We start from the raw sequence: 25,025 nt of genomic DNA, 5'->3' as shown, positions 1-25,025 counted from the left end.
TCCTCAGGCGCCGCACTGTTCGTAGAGATGTTGAAGGTGAGAGGAAACTGGTGTCACTAGAGTGTGTGTAGGTGACACTGGCTCTATAAGTATGATAAGATACAGAGAACACACACACACACTGGATTTTTTTCAACCAGTGCACTTATCAAGACATTGTTTACTGCATCAATATTATGGGTGAGTCCAAGAACACATTGTCTTGGATGTGTTTGTGTGTGATATAGAAAAAGAAAAAAGGGAGATATGGATACATTTGAATACTTTTTTGTGTTCAAAGTCAAGTCTAAACATGTACATAAAACGACCCTAGATATTTATTAAAAAGTTTATATGGATACTTTGAAAATATCTAAAAAGTGACAATGCTGTTTTTTAACTATTAACTTCATTTTTCAACGATATGTTGTTTTCTAATGCAATGATATTTGGATATTAAAGTGCCTTCAGTGTCCAAGTACTTTTTTTAGGGGTCACTGTATGTGCCCACAAGATTTGACAGGATTGTCTGCAGACTTTTTTTTTAACTCTGCATGTATAGGAGTGTGTGTGTAGAGGTGTGTCTGATAGCTGCAGGTGTACACAGACTTTATAAAGGTCTGTGCACTTTTGTGAGGGTCTGTGACAGAGAATATTGCTTGAGCCGTAGGGTCAGAAATTTAAGGTAAGTGCAATTATTGTCACAATTGGTTTTTAACTGTAATTTAGTTGTTGTTTTAATTTGTTTTACATATGTTATGCTTTCATTTAATTTGTTTTAAACTGGGGTTTACTGCTATAGATATTTATCAAATATTTGAAACATTCTATTCAAAATAGAAAATGCAATTAATTTAAAAAAATTCAGTATTTAAATTTTACAATGAATTGTTCATTGGATGTTAAAGTGTATGGAACAATATTTCTTTTTACAAAGCTTCACTTATAATTGCTATAATGCTATAATTGCACAAAAACAATAGCAAAAATTGTTGCATGAGCTCAAAGTATTAGTCTCATGCAATACTTTATTTACACACTTCTTATGTACAAGGGTCAACACAAACTAACCCCAAACAGTTATTCTTATACAGTATATTATACATTATTCTTATATTTTCTTATATACCTGCATGTGACTACAGCTGTAATTAAGTAAGTGTAATACACCTTAACCCACCTTTAATCCTACCCATACCATCAAACCTGTCCTTACCGTACCTGTATCCCTCCTCAATAGCAGCAAAAGTGTCTTGCAATACAATATGAAAACAATAAGGACATTATACTTATTTTTTGATGTAAGTACATAGTGGTTAAGGACACTTAATATACAGTGTGACCCATAATTGTAAGCCTTTAACAACAGAAGTCAATAAACAGTTTCATACTGTACTGTATGCCTGTACAGTAGAGGGCACAGCTCAAACAAACCTTTCAGCTGTGTTCTGTCATTCTGGATTGCAGAAGAACAGGACATAAGAGAAGAAAGTTCAAGACCCTGGCTGTGTTCGAAATCGCCCCCTATACCCTCATTCACTATACCCTACATAACTCCACTAATATAGTCCACTTGAAGGAGTGAATGAAAACGAGTGAGTGAATTCGGACACTGAGTGCGCCAGAAGGCCTGCCTCATTTGCATAGCTTGTGCTTGCTGTTTAATAATCATAGCAATAATCAATCATTTGAAACTTAGCAAACTGACATCTCCATTAGTAATGAAAAGATTTATCTTCATGAAAACTAGCATGTAAAAAACCTTAATTAAACAATTTAATAATCAATTAAAAGGGAATTTATACCTGTATGATATTACGCTGTAGCCACATTGGAACATCAGTTTGGAAAATGGATGGATGGATGATTCAGCTGCCTGCGCCATTTTCTGGCAAGACGCGGGAATTCATTCGACATGACCATCACAGTGCATTATGGGTATTCTCTAGCCGTTGACAGTACATGGGTTGTACACTCGATATTGCAGTGCATTGTGGGACTGAATGAGTGTGCTCGATAACATCCACTATAGTTTCGGACACAACTACTAGTGAATACCTATTTAAGGGTATAGGGGGCAATTTCGGATATACTAAATTAATCTAAAAACAGTTAATCTAAAGTAATTTTGCTTATTGGTATGGTTGAATTGGATCATTGCAGCAGCAATGTCATAAAGTATATTTGTGTTGTTTAATTGTGTTGGTTTGTGAATATTCTGAGTTTGCATTTTACTGTTTTACTGAATATGTTTTTGTGCAAGTGAGATGAGTAAGTGAATGCTCACATTTAGTCTAGAACTACAATATCAATCTATATTTACACAGCGCACACAGCGCCTCTCCATTTCTTTCAACATGGGGTTAGGAGAGGTGTGTCAGTCAATAAATGGAAAACTTGCATTGCTTATTTGAAAAAGTAACTTGTAAATTTAAAAGTAATGCGTTACTTCACTAGTTATTTTACAAAAGTAATCTGATTATGTAACTCACATTGTTTGTAATGCATTACCCCCAACACTGTTTCTAGCTGCTCTGAATGTGAATATCAAAACCAAGAACACTGTCTGGTAAGCAGTGGCACACATAAATCCAAATTCCAATTCCTTACAGTTCATCATGATTCTAATATGACTTCCTGTTAATTTACTTAGTTTCCACATTTGCAGTCTGCCTTGTGCCACTCACACTCCTGATGTTTTGAGGGTAAACATGAGCTTTAATTTATCAGTCATCACTGGACAGGAAACACACACACAAATACAGTCATACCAGAGGTCCCGCCATCATGTTTAAGTTGTCTACATCTCTGCTTTGAACTATAACAACCAGTAGAACAAGAAGGATGTTATATGACATCTCACTGTTTCAATTCACTAAAAAGTAATAACATGCAGTTTTTCCATACAGGATGTCCTGCATTCCTATTTGATCTGACCCTTTAAATGACTTGCGCTGGTCTAACCTAATGTAGTAAAATGTTCATTTAAAACTCATTCATTGATAGAAAAAAATCAGTTAATTTACAAGTTCCCACATGAAGAATATTTTAAGTTACCTGCCAAAACCTGCAAACCAAACAATTTGCAGCATAAGAACATAAATTCATGCAATCTACATCTACTTGTAATTGATCAAAATACATGTATGTCATTCCTGCACTTTGGACTGAGCAGGTTTATTAAACAATTATTGGTCCCACTTTATATTAAGTGGCTTTACATTGGAATTAATAATTTGATACAATGGACTTATTGTGTACATGCATGTTTTTACATTGTACTTATATTTTGAAAATACCTGCATGTAATTACAGCTGTAATTAATATATGTAATTACATTTGTAATTACACTGTTGACCCTTCCCTGACACCTTAGCCCAGCCTTAAACCCACCCATACCACCACACCTGTCCTAACCTTACCCGTATCACACCTCAATAGCAGCACAAGTGTTTTACAACCTGAACACAAAAAAGTACTTTGTACTTATTTTTTGATTCAAGTACATAGTACTGAAAGCCACTTAATATAAAGTGGGACCCAATTCTTTTTTGTCTTGTCAGAGGGAGAAAATGTCTGTCTATCATAAAACACACTGGTCAAGCTCGAGCTAGTAGAACCTAATAATCCTGGCCTAATATTTCACATTCACATCGTAAGAAATGTGTCCACCCTGATACATTACATTTTTACTATGCCTTTTTACTATGTGTGTAACAGGGTTTTAGCTAATAAAGCCTATTAGCTAGGAAAGAACAATATTCTTGCAGAAAATTAACATTCATAAAGAATTTTGATAGATATGCAGTATTTTAAAAATAATTTAAAATATATAAATTGTAATGGTATAAAACTGACACAACAGGGTGGACATGTTATGTGTTACGTGTTTAGATAAGTCTTTTGAAAATGAGGAAATGAGAGAAAAATGTATGCTATTAGGGTTGCTTTCCCTCCAAGGAAATTATGTCACTTCTAGTAAGTAATGGCATTTAAGGCATATACTTAAGATTTTAAAGGGCAAATAGCAACTATGTAACATGGTGGAGTGGAGTTTGAGAGACACAAACTAATTTAATGGTTTTGACAGTAAATTGTATTTAACCGGCTATAGCCACGCAACAGTCAGTCTGATTGACTTGAAAACCGGCATGCTGTGTGTATGTCCAAGGTGCTGCGATTGTCTTTTGTGTATATCGAAAAACACGGTCTCTGTTGGCCAATGAAGTTTGAGTGGCTGTCAGACAAGGTTAACGAATGCCGATCGGAACGAAACTCGCTGGGCCTGTTTGACTCATGGCCCTAGAGGCCTGTGAAAAAATTCAAGAGAAATCAACCACATTAATGCAACTTAGCATTTTTCACATGAGTAAAGGATTGTATACCACACGATTTTTCACACAATCATGCCCACAGCGTTCATACCATATGGTAGAACAACCTCAATAACTGTTAAAAAGCTTTAAAACTATTAACTATTTAAAACTATTATATTTCCTTAGAAATTTGCCTGTATTGGCTGTTAATGGTCTTTTCCATCTATGATCTAAATGGTTACATGCTTGCTAAATAAAACATAATACCTTTTTACGAATGTGCTTATAGGCCTTAAAGCATTGAACCCTTATAATTGCTGCTCGAGGCTATTTATTTTTTATTTTTGTAATTGTTCTTAGTCACTATTCTTAGTTGCTGGATTGTAACTGATTATGTTATCTAGATACGTAATCAGATTCCAAAAAGTAAATACTTGTATTTAGATTATATTACGTTTTAAAACACTCATAATTAGACTACAGTTACTTATTCAGAATTCATTTATTCTGTCTTATTATTATTTTTTATCTTTTACATTTTCTTTTCTAAAAAAACAACAACTATCAAATAAGATTATACTATTCAAATCAATGTTATGACAAGTTAGGAGTAAAAGTAATCAAAGTAGTCAGATTATATTACCTAAAATGTGTAATGTAATAGATTAGATTACTAACTACAATTTTAATCATGTAATTAATATTCAGTAATAGACTACAATTTGTCAGTAATCTACCCAGCGCCAATCCTTAAGAATTTGTGTGAATTTTGGTTCATTTGTGGATGGAAAACCATATAGCATGAAAGTTGATTAACGTTTTATGTAAATATTCAGTATTGTTTTATTTAACTGTGAATGACCCATTATTACTCAGTATGCCATGCTTTAAATTCATTGTGATGTTTAGCGTACCTATGTATGGTAGTTAGCGGAGCCGTTTATTGTGTCATTTTATTGTTATCTGTGGTCAGACTTATGTGGAGATGAACGAGTCAGTGAAGAACCCAGACCAGCAGAGCTATTGGCGGGAGACGGGCAGATGGATGGGCTATGAAGAGACCTATGATGTTGAGGCGGGCTGCTGGGGTCCTTCCCACATCTCCTACCTCACCTTCAAGAGCCTGGTGCAGTTACGCAGGACAATGAACACAGGTGAGGGAGTGACTGGGGTCAAACCTCAGCTCACCTCTTAGTAGTTAATATAATAAATTTAATTTACGTTAAGTTCAATTCAAATCACTTCACATTTCCTATGTCAAAGCTGTCTCACTCTACCAAACATTATATAATAGTAATTGTTATTATACATTATTATAGTTTAAAAGTTTGGGGTTGGTAAGACTTTTTAATGTTTTAAGATAAGTATCTTATGCTCACCAAGCCTGCATTTATTTGATCAAAAATACAGTAAAAACAGTAGTATTGTGAAATATTATTAAATGTTTTCGTTTATAATATATTTTAAAATGCAATTTATTTCTGTAATGGCAAAGCTGAATTTCCAGCAGCCATTACTTCAGTCCTCAGTGTCACATGATCCTTCAGAAATTATCATTCTAATATGCTGATTTGGTGTTTAATAAACATTTCTTATTATCATCAATGTTGACATTTTTGTGGAAACCTTGATATTATCTTTTTTTTCAGGAATATTGTATGAATATAAAGTTCAAAAGAACAGCATTTATTTGTAATATAAATTCCTTGTAACAATGTAAAAGTATTTATTGCAGTGCATCTTAAAATAATTTATATATGAAGCACATTATTTTATTTAGCTGTCATTTTACAGTAGCTTGCAGTAAAAATAAGTGAACGTGTTTCATAAATATTTAAAGTCCGCGTGAACCGGAAGTTGCAAACAACTTTTCTCCAGTGCTGTGACGTATTTCCCAGTGAAAAGGAATATTGAACAGAGGGCAGGGTTTTACTCTAGCGCTCCTCCTCTCCATCTCTCGCTCATTACAGACTAACGATTTGAGGGGAGTGGTTAAGCGTTTCCCAAACCAAGCCGTCAAACCTACGTCATCAGAGAAGGTCCTCCAATGCAGAGGGCAGGGGCATTTTCAGATTTTGATTAAAGATTACGAAGCCAAAAAAATTTTTTCTGTGTTTTAACTTGCACGGATTAATTGTTCTCCACAAGACTAGTAATATGCGCTAACAAAGTAAATAGGGTCCATTTTGATTTCATGCCGACTTTAAAAAATAGTATTTGAAATAGTTTTAAAAAAGTATTACATCATATAATGATTAAAAGATCATTTTGTTGATGTATTGATGCACATAAAGCTACTCTACTAATATATTAAGAATTATGGTAATGTATGTTTGGTATTGATTCATAAATGAGAGTTATGGACCCGTTTCCAAGGATTAATTTGCACTCACATTCTAGTCTCAGTCCTGTCCTGACTGGAATATGAGGAAGAATGTAACTTCACTGCACATGCTCAGATGAGATGGTAGTAGATAGTAAGTGTCCCGTAAAACCTGCTCAACCTGTGCTCCTCAGCTTTGGCCATAGTGTCTATGTTTATTGTGGAAAGCCCTCATCCTCTCTTTTGCCTTAATCTTTCCTTTGCATTGAATTCTTTTTCATGTTTTTTGCTTGGATCAGGTGTGGTGATGCTGGACAGAGAGGAGAAGATGCTTTCCAGTATTATTGAGAAGATTGTGGATACCCTTGTTAGCAAAAGGGAGATTCAGCCAGGGGACAGAGATAAGGTTCTTCAAGCATTAATGCACAAACAGAGGTACTACACACACTTTCTGAGAAAAAAAAAAAAAAAAAAAAAATCAAGGTATAGCCTACTCGGTACTTTTCCCTCACTGAAATGTTTTACACATAAAGAAATACTAAAAAGTATCAAATCATGGTTTGTAACCGTTCACTAAAGATGCCTGACTGCAAAGAGGGCATTTCTACAATGCACTAAGCATTGAAAATGTTTACCTTTGCATGATTCTGCATCCACACTACTAGGTGGCAAGTATGAATATAACAGTATTTTTACCAAACGGTTTCCGGGTTCGGTACACGTGTACTGAGCGATGTCAGCATTGCCCTCACCCTTTTTTGACACCCTTTTTTTTTTTTTTTTATGTAAAACATTTTGTAGTATTGAATGGGAAATATGGGGGGTTTATCAACTTGATCTTAAATTTATAAAGAAATATATATATATTTGATATGATAAAATTTTGATAATTTGTCAAAAAAATATAAAATATCTGGCACAATCCTGAACAAACACACACACAAATGAAGGCATGGGAATATAGAACATCCACAATGCAGAACACACTCACATTACTAAGTCATAATTCTAATATTAAAAAGTTAAAATTATGATATACTACTATGTCATAATTATATAAAAAGTCAAAATTATGACATACTAAGTCCTAATTGTTATGTTTCAGTCCAAAGAAGATGAAGAATATTCAGTGGGGAGAACAAGTTTTTGATACACTGCCGATTTTGCAGGTTTTCCCACTTACAAAGCATGTAGAAGTCTGTAATTTTTATCATAGGTACTCTTCAACTGTGAGTGACGGAATCTAAAACAAAATCCAGAAAATCACATTGTATGATTTTTAAGTAATTAATTTGCATTTTATTGCATGACCTAAGTATTTGATACATCAGAAAAGCAGAACTTAATATTTGGTACAGAAACCTTTGTTTGCAATTACAGAGATCATACATTTCCTGTAGTTCTTGACCAGGTTTGCACACACTGCAGCAGGGATTTTGGCCCACTCCTCCATACAGACCTTCTCCAGATCCTTCAGGTTTCGGGGCTGTCGCTGGGCAATACGTACTTTCAGCTCCCTCCAAAGATTTTCTATTGGGTTCAGGTCTGGAGACTGGCTAGGCCACTCCAGGACCTTGAGATGCTTCTTACGGAGCCACTCCTTAGGCTGTGTGTTTCGGGTCGTTGTCATGCTGGAAGACCCATCTTCAATGCTCTTACTGAGAGAAGGAGGTTGTTGGCCAAGATCTCACGATACATGGCCCCATCCATCCTCCCCTCAATACGGTGCAGTCGTCCTGTCCCCTTTGCAGAAAAGCATCCCCAAAGAATGATGTTTCCACCTCCATGCTTCACGGTTGGGATGGTGTTCTTGGGGTTGTACTCATCCTTCTTCCTCCAAACACGGCGAGTGGAGTTTAGACCAAAAAGCTCTATTTTTGTCTCATCAGACCACATGACCTTCTCCCATTCCTCCTCTGGATCATCCAGATGGTCATTGGCAAACTTCAGACAGGCCTGGACATGCACTGGCTTGAGCAGGGGGACCTTGCGCGCGCTGCAGGATTTTAATCCATGACGGCGTAGTGTGTTACTAATGGTTTTCTTTGAGACTGTGGTCCCAGCTCTCTTCAGGTCATTGACCAGGTCCTGCCGTGTAGTTCTGGGCTGATCCCTCACCTTCCTCATGATCATTGATGCCCCACGATCATTGTTGCCTTCTCACCAAGCTGCTTGCCTATTGTCCTGTAGCCCATCCCAGCCTTGTGCAGGTCTACAATTTTACCTCTGATGTCCTTACACAGCTCTCTGGTCTTGGCCATTGTGGAGAGGTTGGAGTCTGTTTGATTGAGTGTGTGGACAGGTGTCTTTTATACAGGTAACGAGTTCAAACAGGTGCAGTTAATACAGGTAATGAGTGGAGAACAGGAGGGCTTCTTAAAGAAAAAGTAACAGGTCTGTGAGAGCCGGAATTCTTACTGGTTGGTAGGTGATCAAATACTTATGTCATGCAATAAAATGCAAATTAATTATTTAAAAATCATACAATGTGATTTTCTGGATTTTTGTTTTAGATTCCATATCTCACAGTTGAAGAGTACCTATGATAAAAATTACAGACCTCTACATGCTTTGTAAGTAGGAAAACCTGCAAAATCGGCAGTGTATCAAATACTTGTTCTCCCCATTGTAGAAGTATATTTAAAGTCAACTTAGATAATCCACAGATGGGAGACAGCATGCAAGCACAAACACACCAACAATACAGGACAAAGAACTGAATGCAAGGAGGAACTTAAATACACAGAGATAATGAACAGAATACAGACAGGTGTGCTTGTTAAAAAGAAAATGTCCATGACAACTGATTAGTGATGGGAAACTAGAACAAATGAAACGGGTAACTAAAGAGAAACATACTAAAAATCCGCATTCAAATGAAACTAAAGCTAAACTGAACATAATGGTGACAATAGGCCTAGTGTAAACGAATTTCCGCCTGCATTATTGTCAATGGATGACGGATGCCAGTTTTGAGACGAAAATTAAACTAACTATTTGATCATACCAATAAACTAGGGTTGGGCGATATATCTCTTGACATTGTTAGGCGCATCTCGTCAGTAAAGCCGGTTCCTTGATTAGTAGTAAATCGCCATCACCTGCTTTCAGATGGAGCGGCATTCACAACAAAGAGCCGTAGTTAACTGACAAGCTGAGCCATATCGCATTAATATCGCGGACGTATCGCCTGCGATAATTAATGCGATATGGCTCAGCTTGTCAGTTAACTACGGCTCTTTGTTGTGAATGCCGCTCCATCTGAAAGCAGGTGATGGCGATTTACTACTAATCAAGGAACCGGCTTTACTGACGAGATGCGCCTAACAATGTCATGAGATATATCGCCCAACCCTACAATAAACGTAACTTTATTTAACTTCAAACTGATCTAATTATTGATGATTGCATCGTAAAGTAAATGTGAATAAGTTTTCAATACAAGTCGTAATTAATATTTTAAGCTTTGTCTAATTCTAACAGTCTTTAATGTGATATGTTGTTTGTATTATATTCTTGCAGTTCTGTAATAAAATAAGGTGATCAGACTCTGAAGTATTACACACAGAATGGCTTGCACTCCCCTTTAAATCACGAAATTTGCCTCGGAATATGATTACACCTTTTTTCTTTGTTTCACAATACTCAATTAATGATTGTAAACTGAGGTTGGTGTCTTTAGAAGTATCTGTTCTGAATTTTACATAAATCACAACAATCCCACGGGCACAGTCATTGATACAGGCACAGGCGTAACTATCGGTAAGCAGGGTAAGCGGTTGCTTACGGGCCCGGACCAATCAGGGGCCCGCCCGCGTTACTGCAAGATTTTAGGCTTGTTCGACTTGAACCGGCGCTGCACAGACCGATCGGTGAATGACTTTAAAGTACCGCGAGAGCGAATAGAAAGTAGACGGCTCCTATATGCTTTTGAATTGCTCTCGCGGTACTTTGATGTCATAAACCGATCGGTCTGTGCAGCGCCGGTTCAAGTCGAACAAGCCTATTGATTGACAGCCGGGTCCCCCTATCGCATTTTACTACTTTTAGTCTGATCGCATTTAAAAAAATTTGCGAATTGATTTGAATAAATAATGACAACAACATATTCGACTGATCATTAAATAAATGTTTGAAACGAACAATGATGAATTTGGTGTAATTTGTTTCGAATTGGGACTGGGGAATCCCCGGGTGAACATGCGCATTGCGTGCAAAACAGTAAAAAACGTTGAACTTGAGACATATGGAGTCGTCAAATTTTAAACACAAAAGTGGCTTTCAAAAGCGCAAACGAAAAGAGGAATTTGATAAATGAATTAATAAATTACCAAAAATAGGAAGCTTAAAAAGATGACACAGGGGGAGATCGAGATTGAGATGGAGCAAGAGAGTGAAGCGAGTAAAGCACTTGAAGCGATTGAGAATGCCCGTGCGCGCTATCTGGATCTTAATGATATGATCGACAACTTTGCACAGAGGAAAGCCCTGAAAATGCAGCCATTATGTAAGTGAGCATCTTTTTTTATATGTATTTGGACCTAGCCCTATGTGTATACAGCAGTGACAGTAACAGTAACAATGTGTTATTAGCAGATTTTTTTTTTTTTTTTGGTGCGCGTATCATCATCACGTGTTGTAGTAGGGGGGCCCGCTTTGATAATCCTGCTTAAGGGCCCGGTGTTGGCTCGTTACGCCACTGGATACAGGCTGCAGCAGTCATTGATACAAGCTTCCGCTTTCGAACACGGAAGTATGATAAAGGCCTATTATAAGATAAAGTTGAAATTATGAGATATGAAATACTAAATCATAATTATGATATAAAAAAGTCGAAATTGTAGCATACTAAGTCATAATTTAAATTTTTAGGCCTGGTTTCACAAACAGGGCTTAGATTAAGCCAGGATTAGGCCTTAGTTCAATTAGGACATTTAAGTAGCTTTTATAAACGTGCCTTAGAAAAAAAAAAAACATTACTGGTAAGCATCTCGAGACAAAACAATGGCACTAACATATTGTAAGATATATCAGTGCAAGTTGCTTTCAGTTAAACAGCTCAAACATGCCTTTTAGTTTGGGACTAGGCTTAAGCCTTGTCTGTGAAACTGGAGGTTATGACTCATAAATATGACTTAGTATGTCATAATTTTTACTTTTTATCTCATAATCATGGTTTTCAAAATAATGATTTTTTTTCTTATGTGGCCGAAATGGGCTTCCATAGATCCAAACTAAATCCTAAGACTTTAAAGAGGCTTGCCCTCCTGTCAGATATGTATTTGAGACCTGTTTTACGGTTGTATTCTTATCTGTAAATGTTAGACTTCACTGAAGGATCACCGGCGCGCATTAGAATGGGAGTGCAATAATTCTAAAATATAAATTTAGCTAAATATTTTGCCCCCAAAAGATTTCAAAACACCTGCAACGACTTTTTTTAAAATACATAGGAAAAAATAAGCAATTTTATGTTGTTTCTCCTCCTGCTGTCCCAAAAACATAGCGGGTCTTCAAAACCGAGGTACGATATCGATACGTCATTTTTGTGTACCATTACACCCCTACTTTCAAGTACAAAATACAAGACATCATTCATATGCCAGTGTAACACTTACAAAAATGATGGCCCCACTTTATATTAGGTGTCATTAACTATGTACTTGCGTTAAAAAACAATTATACTTAGGGATTTGAAGAATCAGAATATCATAGAGACTTGGGGGTGTACTCTTTAGGGGCCAGTTAGTAACCACTTAGCAATCACACACAACACCCTAGCAACTGCATAACAATGCACTAAAACACACACACAGGACACCGTAGCAACCACTGACAACAGAATAGCATCGTGGCAGTGAATTTTGCAGGGTCATGCTTCTCATTTTCTTCAGACTTGTTGTGTAGTCATCATGAACCAATTCACCTTTAAAGGCATTCATTTTATTTATTTCTCTCTCTCCAGCCAGTCAGTAGAGACCCAGCCCCTGACTTCAGGCATGGAGATGCAGAAATTCTCTGTCACAGAGAAAGTGAGCACAAGTTTTCTTGTTGTAACTGTTCCGAGCATAACTATAAAGGCCCGTTCACACTAAGGACGATACCTATAATGATAAAGATAAAGTTCTAAAAATCGTTCCAAATATAAAAGAACAGCAGAGTTCACACCACAACTATAATGTTAACAGCACCGAAACAATATAATTAGTTAAATATAATATATTATATTATATTTAAATAATATAATTGGAATCACTTTCCGAACTGATGAACAGTAAAAACATTGACGGCCAATCAGAATCCATTCTGCTTTAAAGAGCTCGAGCATTTAAAGTAGCAGATAACAAAACTGCAGCGCATGCAGAATAAGCAACAATATCTTCTGCTGGTGTGAACGGGCTTTAACACATGTCATTTATAATATATTTTCTTAGTTTGGAATGCAATGACGTGTCATTTGACATTTTTTGACTGTGGTTTTATTCTCAACCAAAGAGGGACACAGCTGATGTTGCAGAAGCCTCAATGGTGCTCGTAGGTGAGGATGTTTTCATTAATAAGTCCAATCATTTACATTCAAAGATGTGACTTACTAAATTAGTAATGTGTTTCTGTTAGCAAACATTGACTGTATTTTTTACAGCAATAATGGTGTGTGTGTGTTTGTGTGTAAGGTGCTCTGGAGTTCCTAGAGAGGCCTACAGTAGCATTCGTGCGTCTACGGGACGCTGTGGTGCTGGAGTCAGCTCTGGAAGCTCCCGTGCCTGTGCGCTTCATCTTTATCCTGATTGGCCCTACCACAAATGACATGGACTATCATGAGTCTGGCCGAGCAATGGCAGCACTACTAGCTGACAAAGTAAGAGAACTGACAGGAAAATCAAATTGCAACAGTTACCTATTTAGATTTAGCATGAGTTTTCTATCCTTTAAAAAAAGCTCTGCAGTATGCAAAGTGCTCCCTTTATTTATATGGTCATAACTTATTCAAAATCATGTTCATGTTTTCTATAATGTTAAAACGCTACACACACAGACCTCCTCTTGTTCTTAATTGTACCGAATGTGCAGTTGTTATGTGCTTTACATCAAAAAAAAAAAAAAAACTTGCAGATAATATAATATTAAAAGGATTAGTTCACTTTAAAATGAAAATTAACCCATGATTTCTAGAATTCATTAGCCCTGAATTCTAGCTTCCGGCCAAACGGCAATACTTGCCCCTAATGCGCGAAACGTATGACCTCAGAAGTAGCATGCGTAATGGCATAGCGTAAATATCAGCATTACTCGCATAAGTTGCGCTTTACATTTAAGTGGAATCCATATGTTAATTTGGCCGGAAGCAAGTCATTTTACTTTATAAAGTTTTAAATATTAATATTTTTCTTACACAAACTCCTCATTTTGCTTCAGAAGGCCTTTATTAACCCCACAGAGCCGTGTGTAGTTCTTTTATGATGGATGGATGCACGTTTTTGAGCTTCAATCTGTTGGTTGCAATCCACTGCCATTATAAAACTGGGAAGGAGCCAGGATATTTTATATAATATAACTCAGATTGTATTCGTCTGAAAGAAGAAAGTCATACACACCTATAGGATGGCTTGAGGGTGAGTAAATTATGGGTTGATTTTCATTTGAAAGTGAACTACTCATTTAATTAAATAAACCACTTAAGTGTAATTTAAAGAGAATATACTTTCATGACTGTTTCTTAACACACTTTCAAAAAATGCACTTTGTAATGTGAAATTTAAAGTTTTATTTTATAGTATATTTTAAGTCATTATGTATTAATATTTTGTCATTTTTTAAAGTAAACTTATTTTGATGTGTTGACTGACATACTAAAGCACACGTAAAATACTTGATGTAATTTTAACTGTAGTGTTTTAAAGTTAAATATTTTTTAAATGTACTAAATTGCAACTTCAACCTTAAAATGTGTAATTACAAATATATTTAACATGACACGTTTCAATAGAAATGATATAAAAGTATATTTTAGTTTGGCATACTTGTCAGTGCATTTGGTCATATTAAAGACAATAGAAGTAAATATGAAATTGTATATAATGTACTGGATCATATTAGATAATAATATATATATTATTTCCGTAATAAGTACTCTTTTTAAAAGTATGCTAAAGGGTCAACTTGAAACACTACGAATGTTACAAACAAAATAATTTGAAACAGGCTCATTCTGACATCACAAAAAAAAAAGACAACAAAATCTTCAACAAAAATGTAAAAAAGTGGTGCGGTCTAATAAAGCTACCATATTAATTATTCATGCCCCAGGGCATGCTGGGAAAAAGGAGAATGTGTACCACAAAACAACCATCTTTTCATCTTAATTCAGCCTATCAGAAGATTAAAGTTATTAAAGAGAAACAGCACATTTTATGCAGTTTCTCCCTTGTTTTTCCTACATCTATCTTTCACACACAGGTGTTTAACCAAGCAGCTTTCCAGGCTCAGAGTGACCGCGAGCTGACCGATGCCGTGGGAGACTTCACGGACTGCTGCATTGTGATTCCGCCCACTGAAATTCCGAATGAGTCTATGCTAACATCACTCATCCCCTTCCAGAAGAGACTACTGCAAGAGAGACTCCGCCCCTCTGACCCCAAACTCCGCCTAGAAGTCAAACCCCGCAAACGTAAGGACACATACACAAAGTACAACCCATGATTAAAAGATAAGATAACTGTATGTGTGCATATAATTGCATATGAGTTATAAAAATATATAACTACAAGTAGATGAGGGGTTCAAGCAGTTGAAACCTCAATTGCTATGCTATGTATTGTGGGACACAATTGTAGTCTAAAAGTAGTCTACAATTTCCTTAAATGATTGGAGAGTTTTCTTGTTACGGATGAAATTTAGCATGTGTCCTCAGATTATTCAGGTGTCTATGCGTACAAAATTTAGTTAAGTCTGGACGTGTCACTGAGAAGATATTGTCATTATTGTCACACCCAACAATTTCATTGGCTCATATGAAACAACATTTAGAGAATAACTTTTTGGCAGGATTATCTCTAGATGGTATACAATTTTGAGTAAATTGGACCGACAGGCTAGGGCTATTTTGAAAGTAGCTCCCAGAAAATGTAAAATGGCAGAAATATTTCCTGAAAAGCATGAGAGCATTTGATTTAGGAGTATTGAATATAAAAGTGATTTATTTTATTTATTTTTTTATAAGCACTATATAAGCTTAAAGTGACCTTATTAGTTATTAACAAAATGAAAATAGTGTAAATTAAATTTGTGCACAAATCTAATTGAGTTAATTTTATTACAAAGAATAAAAACTTACTGGAATATTAAATTGTGATTGTTCAGTTTGCAACCTCAAATATTTGGTAACACTTTACAATAAGGTCCCATTAGTTAATGCATCAACAATGAGCAATACGTTTGTTGCAGTATTTTTTAATCTTTGTTAATAAACATACATATTTTATTGTTAGTTCATGTTAGCTCAGGTCCATTAAATAATATTAACAGATACAACTTTTGATTTTTAATAATGTATTGGTAAATGTTGAAATTGATATTAGCTGAGATTGGAAGCTCATAGTAAAGCGTTACTAAATATTTTTGTATAATGACACTACAAGATAAAAGTGACCCCGAAACAGATTTCCTTCACGGCTGTTTTAGGTTCTAAGTTGAAGCCTGACATTAAAATACTTGTTTTTTTGTTTTTTTTTATCTTACTGTTAACAGAGCACAGATATCTAATGCCAATCTATCTTCATACAGCTTCAAAATCCTTAGGACCCCCTCCAGAAGATCCATTAGCACGTACCGGTGTTCCATTCGGTGGCATGATCAGAGACATGAAGAGACGATACCAACACTATGTCAGTGACATCAAGGATGCTTTGAATGCTCAGGTTGTTGCTGCCATCATCTTTATCTACTTTGCTGCACTCTCGCCTGCCATCACCTTTGGAGGTCTCCTAGGTATGCATGTTTCCCAAATCAGGTCTTAAGGACTGAACATTCACACTATCATTTTGCAAGTTAAGTAATTGATTCTTTTTTTTTTAGAGAATAGCTGTCAGTGTGGAAAGAGAAAACACAGTCCATTTTATTGGGATATAATGAGCGAATGAGCGTGTGTTTAACATTACATACACAAAAATCCGGATTGGGTTTCAGTCTTGATGAAGCTAGAAAAATAATAAAAAGATTTAATTCAATTTAATAAATTGATTAAAAAAGATTTAATAAATGAAATAAATTTGAATTCTAGATATGTGACATTTACCAAACTCAGCTGTTCGTGGCAGTTTTTTAATATAGATTTATATCAAAAATTGACAAAAGAGTCAAGTAATTTGCATCACCAGACATTACTGTTGGTTGTTAAACATTTGTATCATAAAACAGTTTTTATTTTATTTTAAATGTTTAGCTTCTTGCATCTTAAGAAGATGCACTTTTCACTTTTTCATCATTGAAAAGTTGAAGCATCGTGCTGAAATTCATGTTCTGAATCCGAATAATCAGATTGTAAAAGTTTTTGAAAGTTTTCAGATGAATAAGCTCAGAACATCAGAATTTTGAAGCTGCCTTTTTATAATCTATATATATGCCAGAAAAACAATTCAATTTTGTTAAATGTCTAGAAAATATATAACTATAAATTCAAAGAAGAAAAATATGGCATACAAAAAACTTTAGCTCCATAGGTCTACATGTGTTTTTCAGCTGATCAGTTACACCAAAAATCTGATTCTTTCTTCCTCTCTAAACAAAGCTGAAGAGAGCGAACAATGCAAATCAAGACTTTTGAAAACTGACCTTATAAATGTTTGTTTGGCACTCTTATGATTCTCTCCACAGCTGATAAGGTGGATAACATGATGGGTGTGTCGGAGCTGATGATCTCCACTTCAGTGCTGGGCATTATCTTCTGCCTGGTCGCTGCCCAACCTGTGCTTGTTATCGGCTTCTCTGGGCCGCTGCTGGTGTTTGAAGAGGCTTTTTTTACTGTGAGTGGTTGTCTCTCTTTACAATGTTTATCTGATATACAGCAGCGATCTTGTGTAATTGAAATTCTCCCATCATGCTTTCCCTCCTGGCTGTAGTTCTGTAAGTCTCAGGGCATTGAGTACATCGTAGGCCGAGTGTGGGTTGGCGCGTGGCTGGTGGTCATCGTTGTGGTGATTGTTGCCTTGGAAGGAAGCTTTCTGGTCCGCTTCATTTCCCGTTTTACTCAAGAGATCTTCTCCATCCTCATCTCCCTCATCTTCATCTACGAGACCTTTGCAAAACTTGGCAGGGTACATACTTTATTTGCCATTTTAATGTTTTGCTGCATTCTTTTACATCTTCATTCAACCATCGCTGTATATCTTTTGGCCTCATACATTTTTGCTGCGTGATAAAGACTTTTTTTTACATTTTTTACACTCTAAAAAACACTGGGTTAAAAACAACCTAATTTGGGTTGTTTTAACCCAAGGGCTGGCTAAATATAGGACAGAACACATGTTGGGTTAATTTTACCCAGCAAATTGGGTTTTTTATTTAACCCAGCATGTTGGGTTGATTTAACCACTGGAGCTTGTATCATGTTCAGTGGGGGAACTTCTAACTTCAGACCACCGCCCTGCGTTTCACTCGTAGCCAAAACATGCTGTGACTGACTCCATAACTGTTCTGAGAACATATTTTATTCATATTTCCTTTTGAATAAATCATAAAATTTTATGCAAGCATCAGGTGTTTCCATCACGCGAAAAGACAGACGCGAGTCACGCGACACTCGTGTAGGTGACTCACATCATGCCCCTGTATGTTGTTTTGCATAAAATTAAACGATATACAGCACAATAATGAATTTATAGATTAAATAAAATGTACACAAACCTCATTTTACCGAAGACATGCACCAATTTGACGGAGCTGCACTGCTCTCTCCTGAAGAAGAGGTTGCAAAAAGCCAGCGCTAAATAACTCAACCCCTGGGTTGTTATGTCTGACCCTTGATCTGGGTAACACAAAAAAAATTACCCAAACACTGGGTTGTTACGTCTGACCCAGGAGCTGGGTAACACAAAAACTGTCCAAACAATGGAAAAAACAAAACAATAAATGACCCAAAAGGCTCAACCCAGGATTTGGGTAGAAAAAATAAGCCAAGATTTTTTAGAGTGTAGGAATTTCGTTAACCGGATACAGAAGATCATGCTGTTATCACATGCAAAAGGCAACCAACCTAGAATATAATTTAATTTACTTTAGCCTACTTTGAAAATTAATATCTTCCAAAGTTTTTTCAACAGTAATCACTCTTATGCAGAATTATAGTAATTGTTGGTGCTTGCTAAGGAAAATTACAAGCCTCAAATTGCATGGGTTGTTGAGGAGAAAAGTGTTATTACTTGTCTAAGCTGGACCAGCTACTGGGCCAGCATTAACCGCTTAGCAAGTTGTAACCACCCAGAACACCGTCATACACCCACTTAATGCTACCAGCAACCAAGCAGAACAACCTAGCACAGCAGTGTGCGTACAACTACTCACAACACCTTAGGAACTGCGTAGCAGTGCCGTAGCAACCACCTAGAACACACTAGCAAACACAACAGGCTAACAACCACTCAGAACACCTCAGCAACACTGTAGCAACCCCCATAGCACTGAGCCAATGAGTTTGCATGGACAAGCGTGACTCACTTAATTTTCCTCAAATATCACAAATTTGTTTCCTAATTTGCAACAGCTAATACAGCAAAGACATGTTGAAAATCACAATGATGATACTCTCTCAAGACATTAAAATACAAATATTGTACAATAATATAAATTTCTCTCTTTGTATCATCCTTCATTATAGATTTTCAAAGAACATCCTCTCATCCTGAATTATGAACATTTAAACAGTACAGTTGAGGACCCTTGGTACTCAGTTGTCAACTATCAGAGACTCCTGGATAATGCTACAGGAAATGTATCTGTCGTGAGAAACGTTCAGCACCGGCCTTATCCCAACACCGCTCTTCTGTCCATGTGTCTCATGTTTGGCTGTTTCTCAATTGCATACTACCTACGCATGTTCAAGAATGGCACATTCCTGCCAGGCAAGGTAAATCAAATGGATTATTGAATATTGTGATCAAAATATGAGAACTTGACTGTTTATAGCAGGCTTCGGATTGCACCAGCTGTTTGTAAGTTTTTGCTTAAAATATAAAGATCTGTTTGGTGCATAGATTCGACGTTTGCTCGGTGACTTTGGAGTTCCCATTGCAATTTTCCTCATGGTTGCTATCGATATCAATATTGAGGATACATACACTCAGGTATGTTTGTAATTTAGTATTTGTGAATATTATTTAATTATAAGTGAATTCCATGGAATTTTTATTTTCATTTTAGATTAGAAGTAGATTCCTAGATTCCTTATTTTTTTAGGTTTCTGATGGGCATTGGATGCCTTTTATAGATAGATAGCACTTTTAGGGCACCAATTCAGATCCAATCCTGTAAAGTTACTGTCTTGACCTCTCTGACCTTTGACTTGTGTTACAGAAACTGGTGGTGCCTAAGGGTCTTCAGGTGTCCAACCCTAAGATGCGGGGCTGGATAATCAACCCTATGGGTGAACACAAGCCCTTCCCTGTGTGGATGATGTTCGCCTCTGTTGTTCCAGCTATATTGGTCTTCATCCTCATCTTCCTTGAGTCTCAGATCACCACGTGAGTAATGTGTTCTGGAGGAAGAGGATTTGGTACAATCAATTTCTGGTACAATTCGTTAACTGACAGGATCAGGCACCAACAAATTTTCGGTCCTCACTCAAGTGAAAATGCTGCACATACTCTAAAAAATAAAGGTTCTTTATTACCATTGATGTTCCATGAAGAATAATTAACATGGAATCCTCCCATTGCACAAAAGGGTAAAAAACGATCTTAGAGAACAATGAAATATTCTTCACACTAAAGGTGCATCCTAAAGGAGCATTTGTATACTTATGCATTATTCTCTGCTAGTTTGTAATTTAAATAGTGTGAGTAGTGTGTTTACACTGAAAATTCTAAAAAGAAAAAGTGCACTTTAAATACCCAAATGATTCACTTAATTATGGTAACTGAAAAAAAAAAACTAATTGTGGAATGCTGGACACATCATGCACTCAACGGTCGAAGCTTTCCTTATGTAGCAGAGGGTAAGTGCTGTCAGAATTTGATGTTGAAAGGCAAATAACTGTATTCATACACTAAACACTAAACTGTTGAGTACATAGTGCATAGTATAAGTGCAGAGTGTATAGTGCATCATTTTTTATATAACTTAAAGTCCCCCTGTAGTCAATAATTGTATCCCTTAAAACTCCTCTTTGATCACAAAAATGACATATTTAAATGTTTTTTCCTGTGAACAAAAATTCTTCATGCCTTAAAAATATCTTGAATGTCATTTAGTATACTTCATTTAGTATATGTGGACCCATGAATATGCAAATTGGTCCCTGCCTTCTCTCAATCATATGAGCTCTAACGGCCTGATACACTGTCAATTTTAGTGTAGTAAACGAAGCACAATGGCAAGTGGAAATACAGTTTAATTCAGCCATATATATTTGAACCAGAAGAAGAAGTGGATTATGCAGAGTCGTTTACATGTCAATGTATCAGAATCGTAATGCGTTTTATGTGTCACTCTCTACAACGTCGACACATAACGGTAATTGATATGATTACATTATCAAACAGCTAATAATGTGGTTCTAATGTTACACAAACCATGTTTCCGTTCACCATCTCAGAGTCAGACAGCTGCCTTCTAAAAATCAATATCCTTAGAAACGCTTTGAACAACTCAGAACGTCATTGGAGAAAGGCATATAATTCGTCATAACATCGTAATATAAATCAAATACATAATTCACCTGCTATATTGCTAAATCTACCTGATATTTCATATCAACTGAAAAATATACCTGGCTTGTCTTGATACTCCCCTACTTCGCAGCATTGTTAATTAAAGACTAAACCCCGCTCCCCTCGTGACAGAATTGGTTTCAATATTTGCGACGTAGAGAACAACTGTAATTTCAAACCACGTTTTGAACTCTGTCTTTGGTTCACTGCAGTTTTAAGGAGAAAATACTCAGTCATGGTGTTGACATGAATTTGCACATGGTTTGTCTTAAAGCATATTAAAAACACCACATAGATATATAAACAACATTAAAATGTGATATTCATCACAGGGGGACTATAAGAACTGTTCACAGAAAGGTTCTTTGGGGAACCCAGAATGGTTCTTCTATGGCATCATGGCGAAAACCCCTTTTGGAACCTTTATTTTAAGAGTGCAACAAAGTAAAATATACAGTTATATAGAGCAGTATTACACACAGTGTGACAGAAAGTGAAAGTGACTGGTTGGGTTAAGGGGGCCGCACACCGGACGCGCAGCTCAGCGCTGCGCTGCGCCACGTCTAGGACAACTCTCACCTGAAAATCCGATAACATCAGCAATTTTCTGATTTCTGTAAATAAATATAAAACTAAATGTATATTGCAGCACAGGGTTAAGTCCGTATATACATTAACTACGATTTGAGACACATAAATGTAAATTTAATATAAAACTATGTAAATGGCGCTCTGTGGCGCGGCAGGATTTTGAACACGGTCCTGAGCCGTTGCTGGGCGGCGCGGACAGATGCCGAAAGGCGCCGCCGGTGTGTGTACTCTCATAGAGAATAATGTGTTCGAATTTAAAAGACGTGGCGCTGCGCGGCGCCGAGCTGCGCGTCCGGTGTGCGACCCCCTTTAGTGTGATGACCCTTGCTAGATTGGAGATGAAAGATTCTACTAATGCTTTCAAAAGAACATAAAAATAGAACAAATATATCTCTCTGAATAATGATTCGCAATGCTAATTTATTTATAAACTGATCTTTTCACTTGTCTCTCATTCATTTTTCAAGACTAATTGTGAGTAAACCAGAGAGAAAAATGGTCAAGGGTTCTGGCTTCCACATGGATCTTCTCATCCTGGTGAGCATGGGAGGTCTGGGTGCCATATTTGGTGTTCCTTGGTTGAGTGCCGCAACCGTACGATCCGTATCTCATGCCAATGCCCTGACTGTCATGAGCAAGGGCCCAAAACCTGAGATTGAGAAGGTTCTGGAACAGAGAGTCAGTGGAGTAATAGTGGCTTTGCTTGTTGGTATGTTGATATACGTCTAACATTCTTCTTAACCTGGTTCTTACAGTACTATGCTTCCTAGAGATGCATTAACATCTCTGTCTGTCCGTTTGCAGGTCTTTCCATCCTCATGGAGCCTATTCTAAAAATGATTCCTATTGCGGCTCTCTTTGGAATCTTTCTCTACATGGGAATCACATCCCTCAGTGGGATTCAGCTTTGGGATCGAATTCTGCTCCTCCTCATTCCCAAAAAATATCACCCCAATGAACCCTATGCTACAAGAGTATGTCTGTGCTACCATTACTCTATTAGAATTCTTTGCATTTCGATTTCTTCTTGTAAATGTTTTATTCTCAAGGTTGGTTGCCTTTTGCATGTGGTCTCTGTCCCCCTCTGCAGGTCAGCACCAGTAGGATGCACGTGTTCACTGCGATCCAGATCGTGTGTCTGGCAGTCCTGTGGATGGTGAAATCGAGCCCTGTGTCACTGGCTCTACCGTTCATCCTGATACTCACCATCCCTCTGCGCATGTTCATGACTGGACGACTTTTCACTGAGCAAGAGATAAAATATGTAAGTGGCACACTGACTAGCCTAGTCAGAGTAGCCTAGCAGTAGTCTACTTGACGTACATGCTATATTCCAAGTCATAGTGAACCTAGTGAACTTCCCATTTAACTTTTCATAACAATTCATTGTACTTTGTATCTTCAATATAGCTTGACGGTGATGATTCCAAGGCAACATTTGAAGAGGAGCCAGGAGTGGATGTGTATTCTGAATCTCAGATGCCATTATAGATCCTTTTCCTGCAACCAAACTCGTTTTTTTTAGAGTGCAGCCAGCACATGAAAAATTTGACAAAACAATGAATTATGTTCATTTTACTGCTGTGTGTGGTTTTTCTGTCTGTAAATTGATATTACAATGGTCTAATACAGTTCTTACAAGATGACGTCATCATGACATGCAACATTTAAATATACAAGTGCCTTTAATAACTTTTGCACTAATATTCAGTAAGGTACTGCATTATGAAGGCCTTTAAAATGCACATAGGACCAGCACATTTCACAGATAAGATATTCTCCCTGCATATAAAGAAAATATGAAAGTAGCCTAGGTCTTTTATTTTATTTTATGTGTTTTATTTATTTTTCATTTTTGCAAATAGGCCTACTTTGTCTTGTTGGAGAAGATTTGCTTTGCCCCCATAAAGATGTGCTATTACTGGTCTAGATGTCATTGGGCTTGTAATGATCTTTCAAAAATGTTGACCTGCAGTGTATTTCTTAAATAATGCATGTATGTTATGCTGTCAGATAGATCTACATAAAAAAACATGTACAAGCTTATTTCCTTTCTATGTAACAGGCGGAAAAAAACAACAACAAAAAAACAGCCAATGTGACCATGCATAATAGTGGCATATTTGGAATAAAAATTCTTCTAATGCTATATAATATGGCCATAATAGTTTGTTGTTATGCTGTTTTGCTTTACCATCAACAGAATGTTGTATATGTCAGCACAGCCGTCATCTTTGAATGGTTAAAAGTTCAAATGAGGTTATCACTAACATTAACAAACAATGAGGTTTTTTTATTGAAAATACCACAACTTTGTGCAGCTATGGTTGTAAGAACCATTGGAATCTTGGTAGAGTTCTCTGATGATCAATAATATTTATAAGAGCTTATATGTACATATACGGTAGTACCATATGCAACATCCAACATTATTGATAAACCAAATTCTGTAAAAAAAAAAAAAATGCTGTTAAATACTAGCAGATATGGATATTCATGCATGTGAATTAATATGGTTTCGGACACACACTTCACTTGCTATTGGTGCTCATGGACAGGATTCAACGTTCCAATATGACTCTCAGCTGATTTGATAAATCACTAGCAGGAAAGATTTCAAATAACAAAACAAAACAACAGTATGCAACAGTATATTTTAGTATCAGTGAGATACTGTTTTTTATTAAAGTCCCCCTGTGGTGAAAATCAAGCTTTCAATGTTGTTTGTATGTCTATGTGGTATTTTTAATATATGGCTACTTTAAGACAAACAATGTGCAAATTCATAAGTCAACACCGTTGCTGAATATTTTCTCTTTAAACCTGCAGCTAACCAAAGACAGTCTAAAAAAAACAGACTGAAATCGCTGGTGTTTCTGACGTCACAAACTATC

At 36.5% G+C, this 25,025-nt stretch overlaps 1 protein-coding gene across 1 annotated transcript; it reads left to right on the top strand.

Annotated features, from left to right (window-relative positions):
• Positions 1 to 605: 605 nt before the first annotated feature.
• slc4a1b (solute carrier family 4 member 1b (Diego blood group)) lies at positions 606 to 24,833 on the top strand. Its single transcript, XM_084434672.1, has 17 exons — positions 606 to 664; positions 5,270 to 5,450; positions 6,919 to 7,054; positions 12,585 to 12,651; positions 13,115 to 13,157; positions 13,294 to 13,478; positions 15,077 to 15,287; positions 16,403 to 16,606; positions 17,492 to 17,640; positions 17,737 to 17,931; positions 19,491 to 19,739; positions 19,867 to 19,956; positions 20,186 to 20,352; positions 22,599 to 22,840; positions 22,936 to 23,105; positions 23,222 to 23,395; positions 23,542 to 24,833. The coding sequence occupies exons 2-17, from the start codon at positions 5,282 to 5,284 to the stop codon at positions 23,620 to 23,622; spliced, it is 2,532 nt and encodes an 843-aa protein (XP_084290798.1). The 5' UTR covers positions 606 to 664; positions 5,270 to 5,281; the 3' UTR covers positions 23,623 to 24,833.
• The last annotated feature ends 192 nt before the right edge of the window (positions 24,834 to 25,025 follow it).

This window comes from Rutilus rutilus (assembly GCF_951802725.1).
Source record: "Rutilus rutilus genome assembly, chromosome: 16".
NCBI classification, from domain to species: Eukaryota; Metazoa; Chordata; class Actinopteri; order Cypriniformes; family Leuciscidae; genus Rutilus; species Rutilus rutilus.
Note: the sequence above shows the minus strand (reverse complement) of the source record. Positions and strands in the feature narration are given on the sequence as shown.

What these genes read in the sequence shown, in the direction of transcription:
- slc4a1b (XM_084434672.1), top strand. Translation starts at nt 5,282, where the DNA reads ATGAACGAGTCAGTGAAGAACCCAGACCAGCAGAGCTATTGGCGGGAG. An exon ending in ACGCAGGACAATGAACACAG is followed by an intron (nt 5,451 to 6,918) that starts GTGAGGGAGTGA and finishes TGCTTGGATCAG; the next exon opens with GTGTGGTGATGCTGGACAGA. An exon ending in AGAAGTCAAACCCCGCAAAC is followed by an intron (nt 15,288 to 16,402) that starts GTAAGGACACAT and finishes ATCTTCATACAG; the next exon opens with CTTCAAAATCCTTAGGACCC.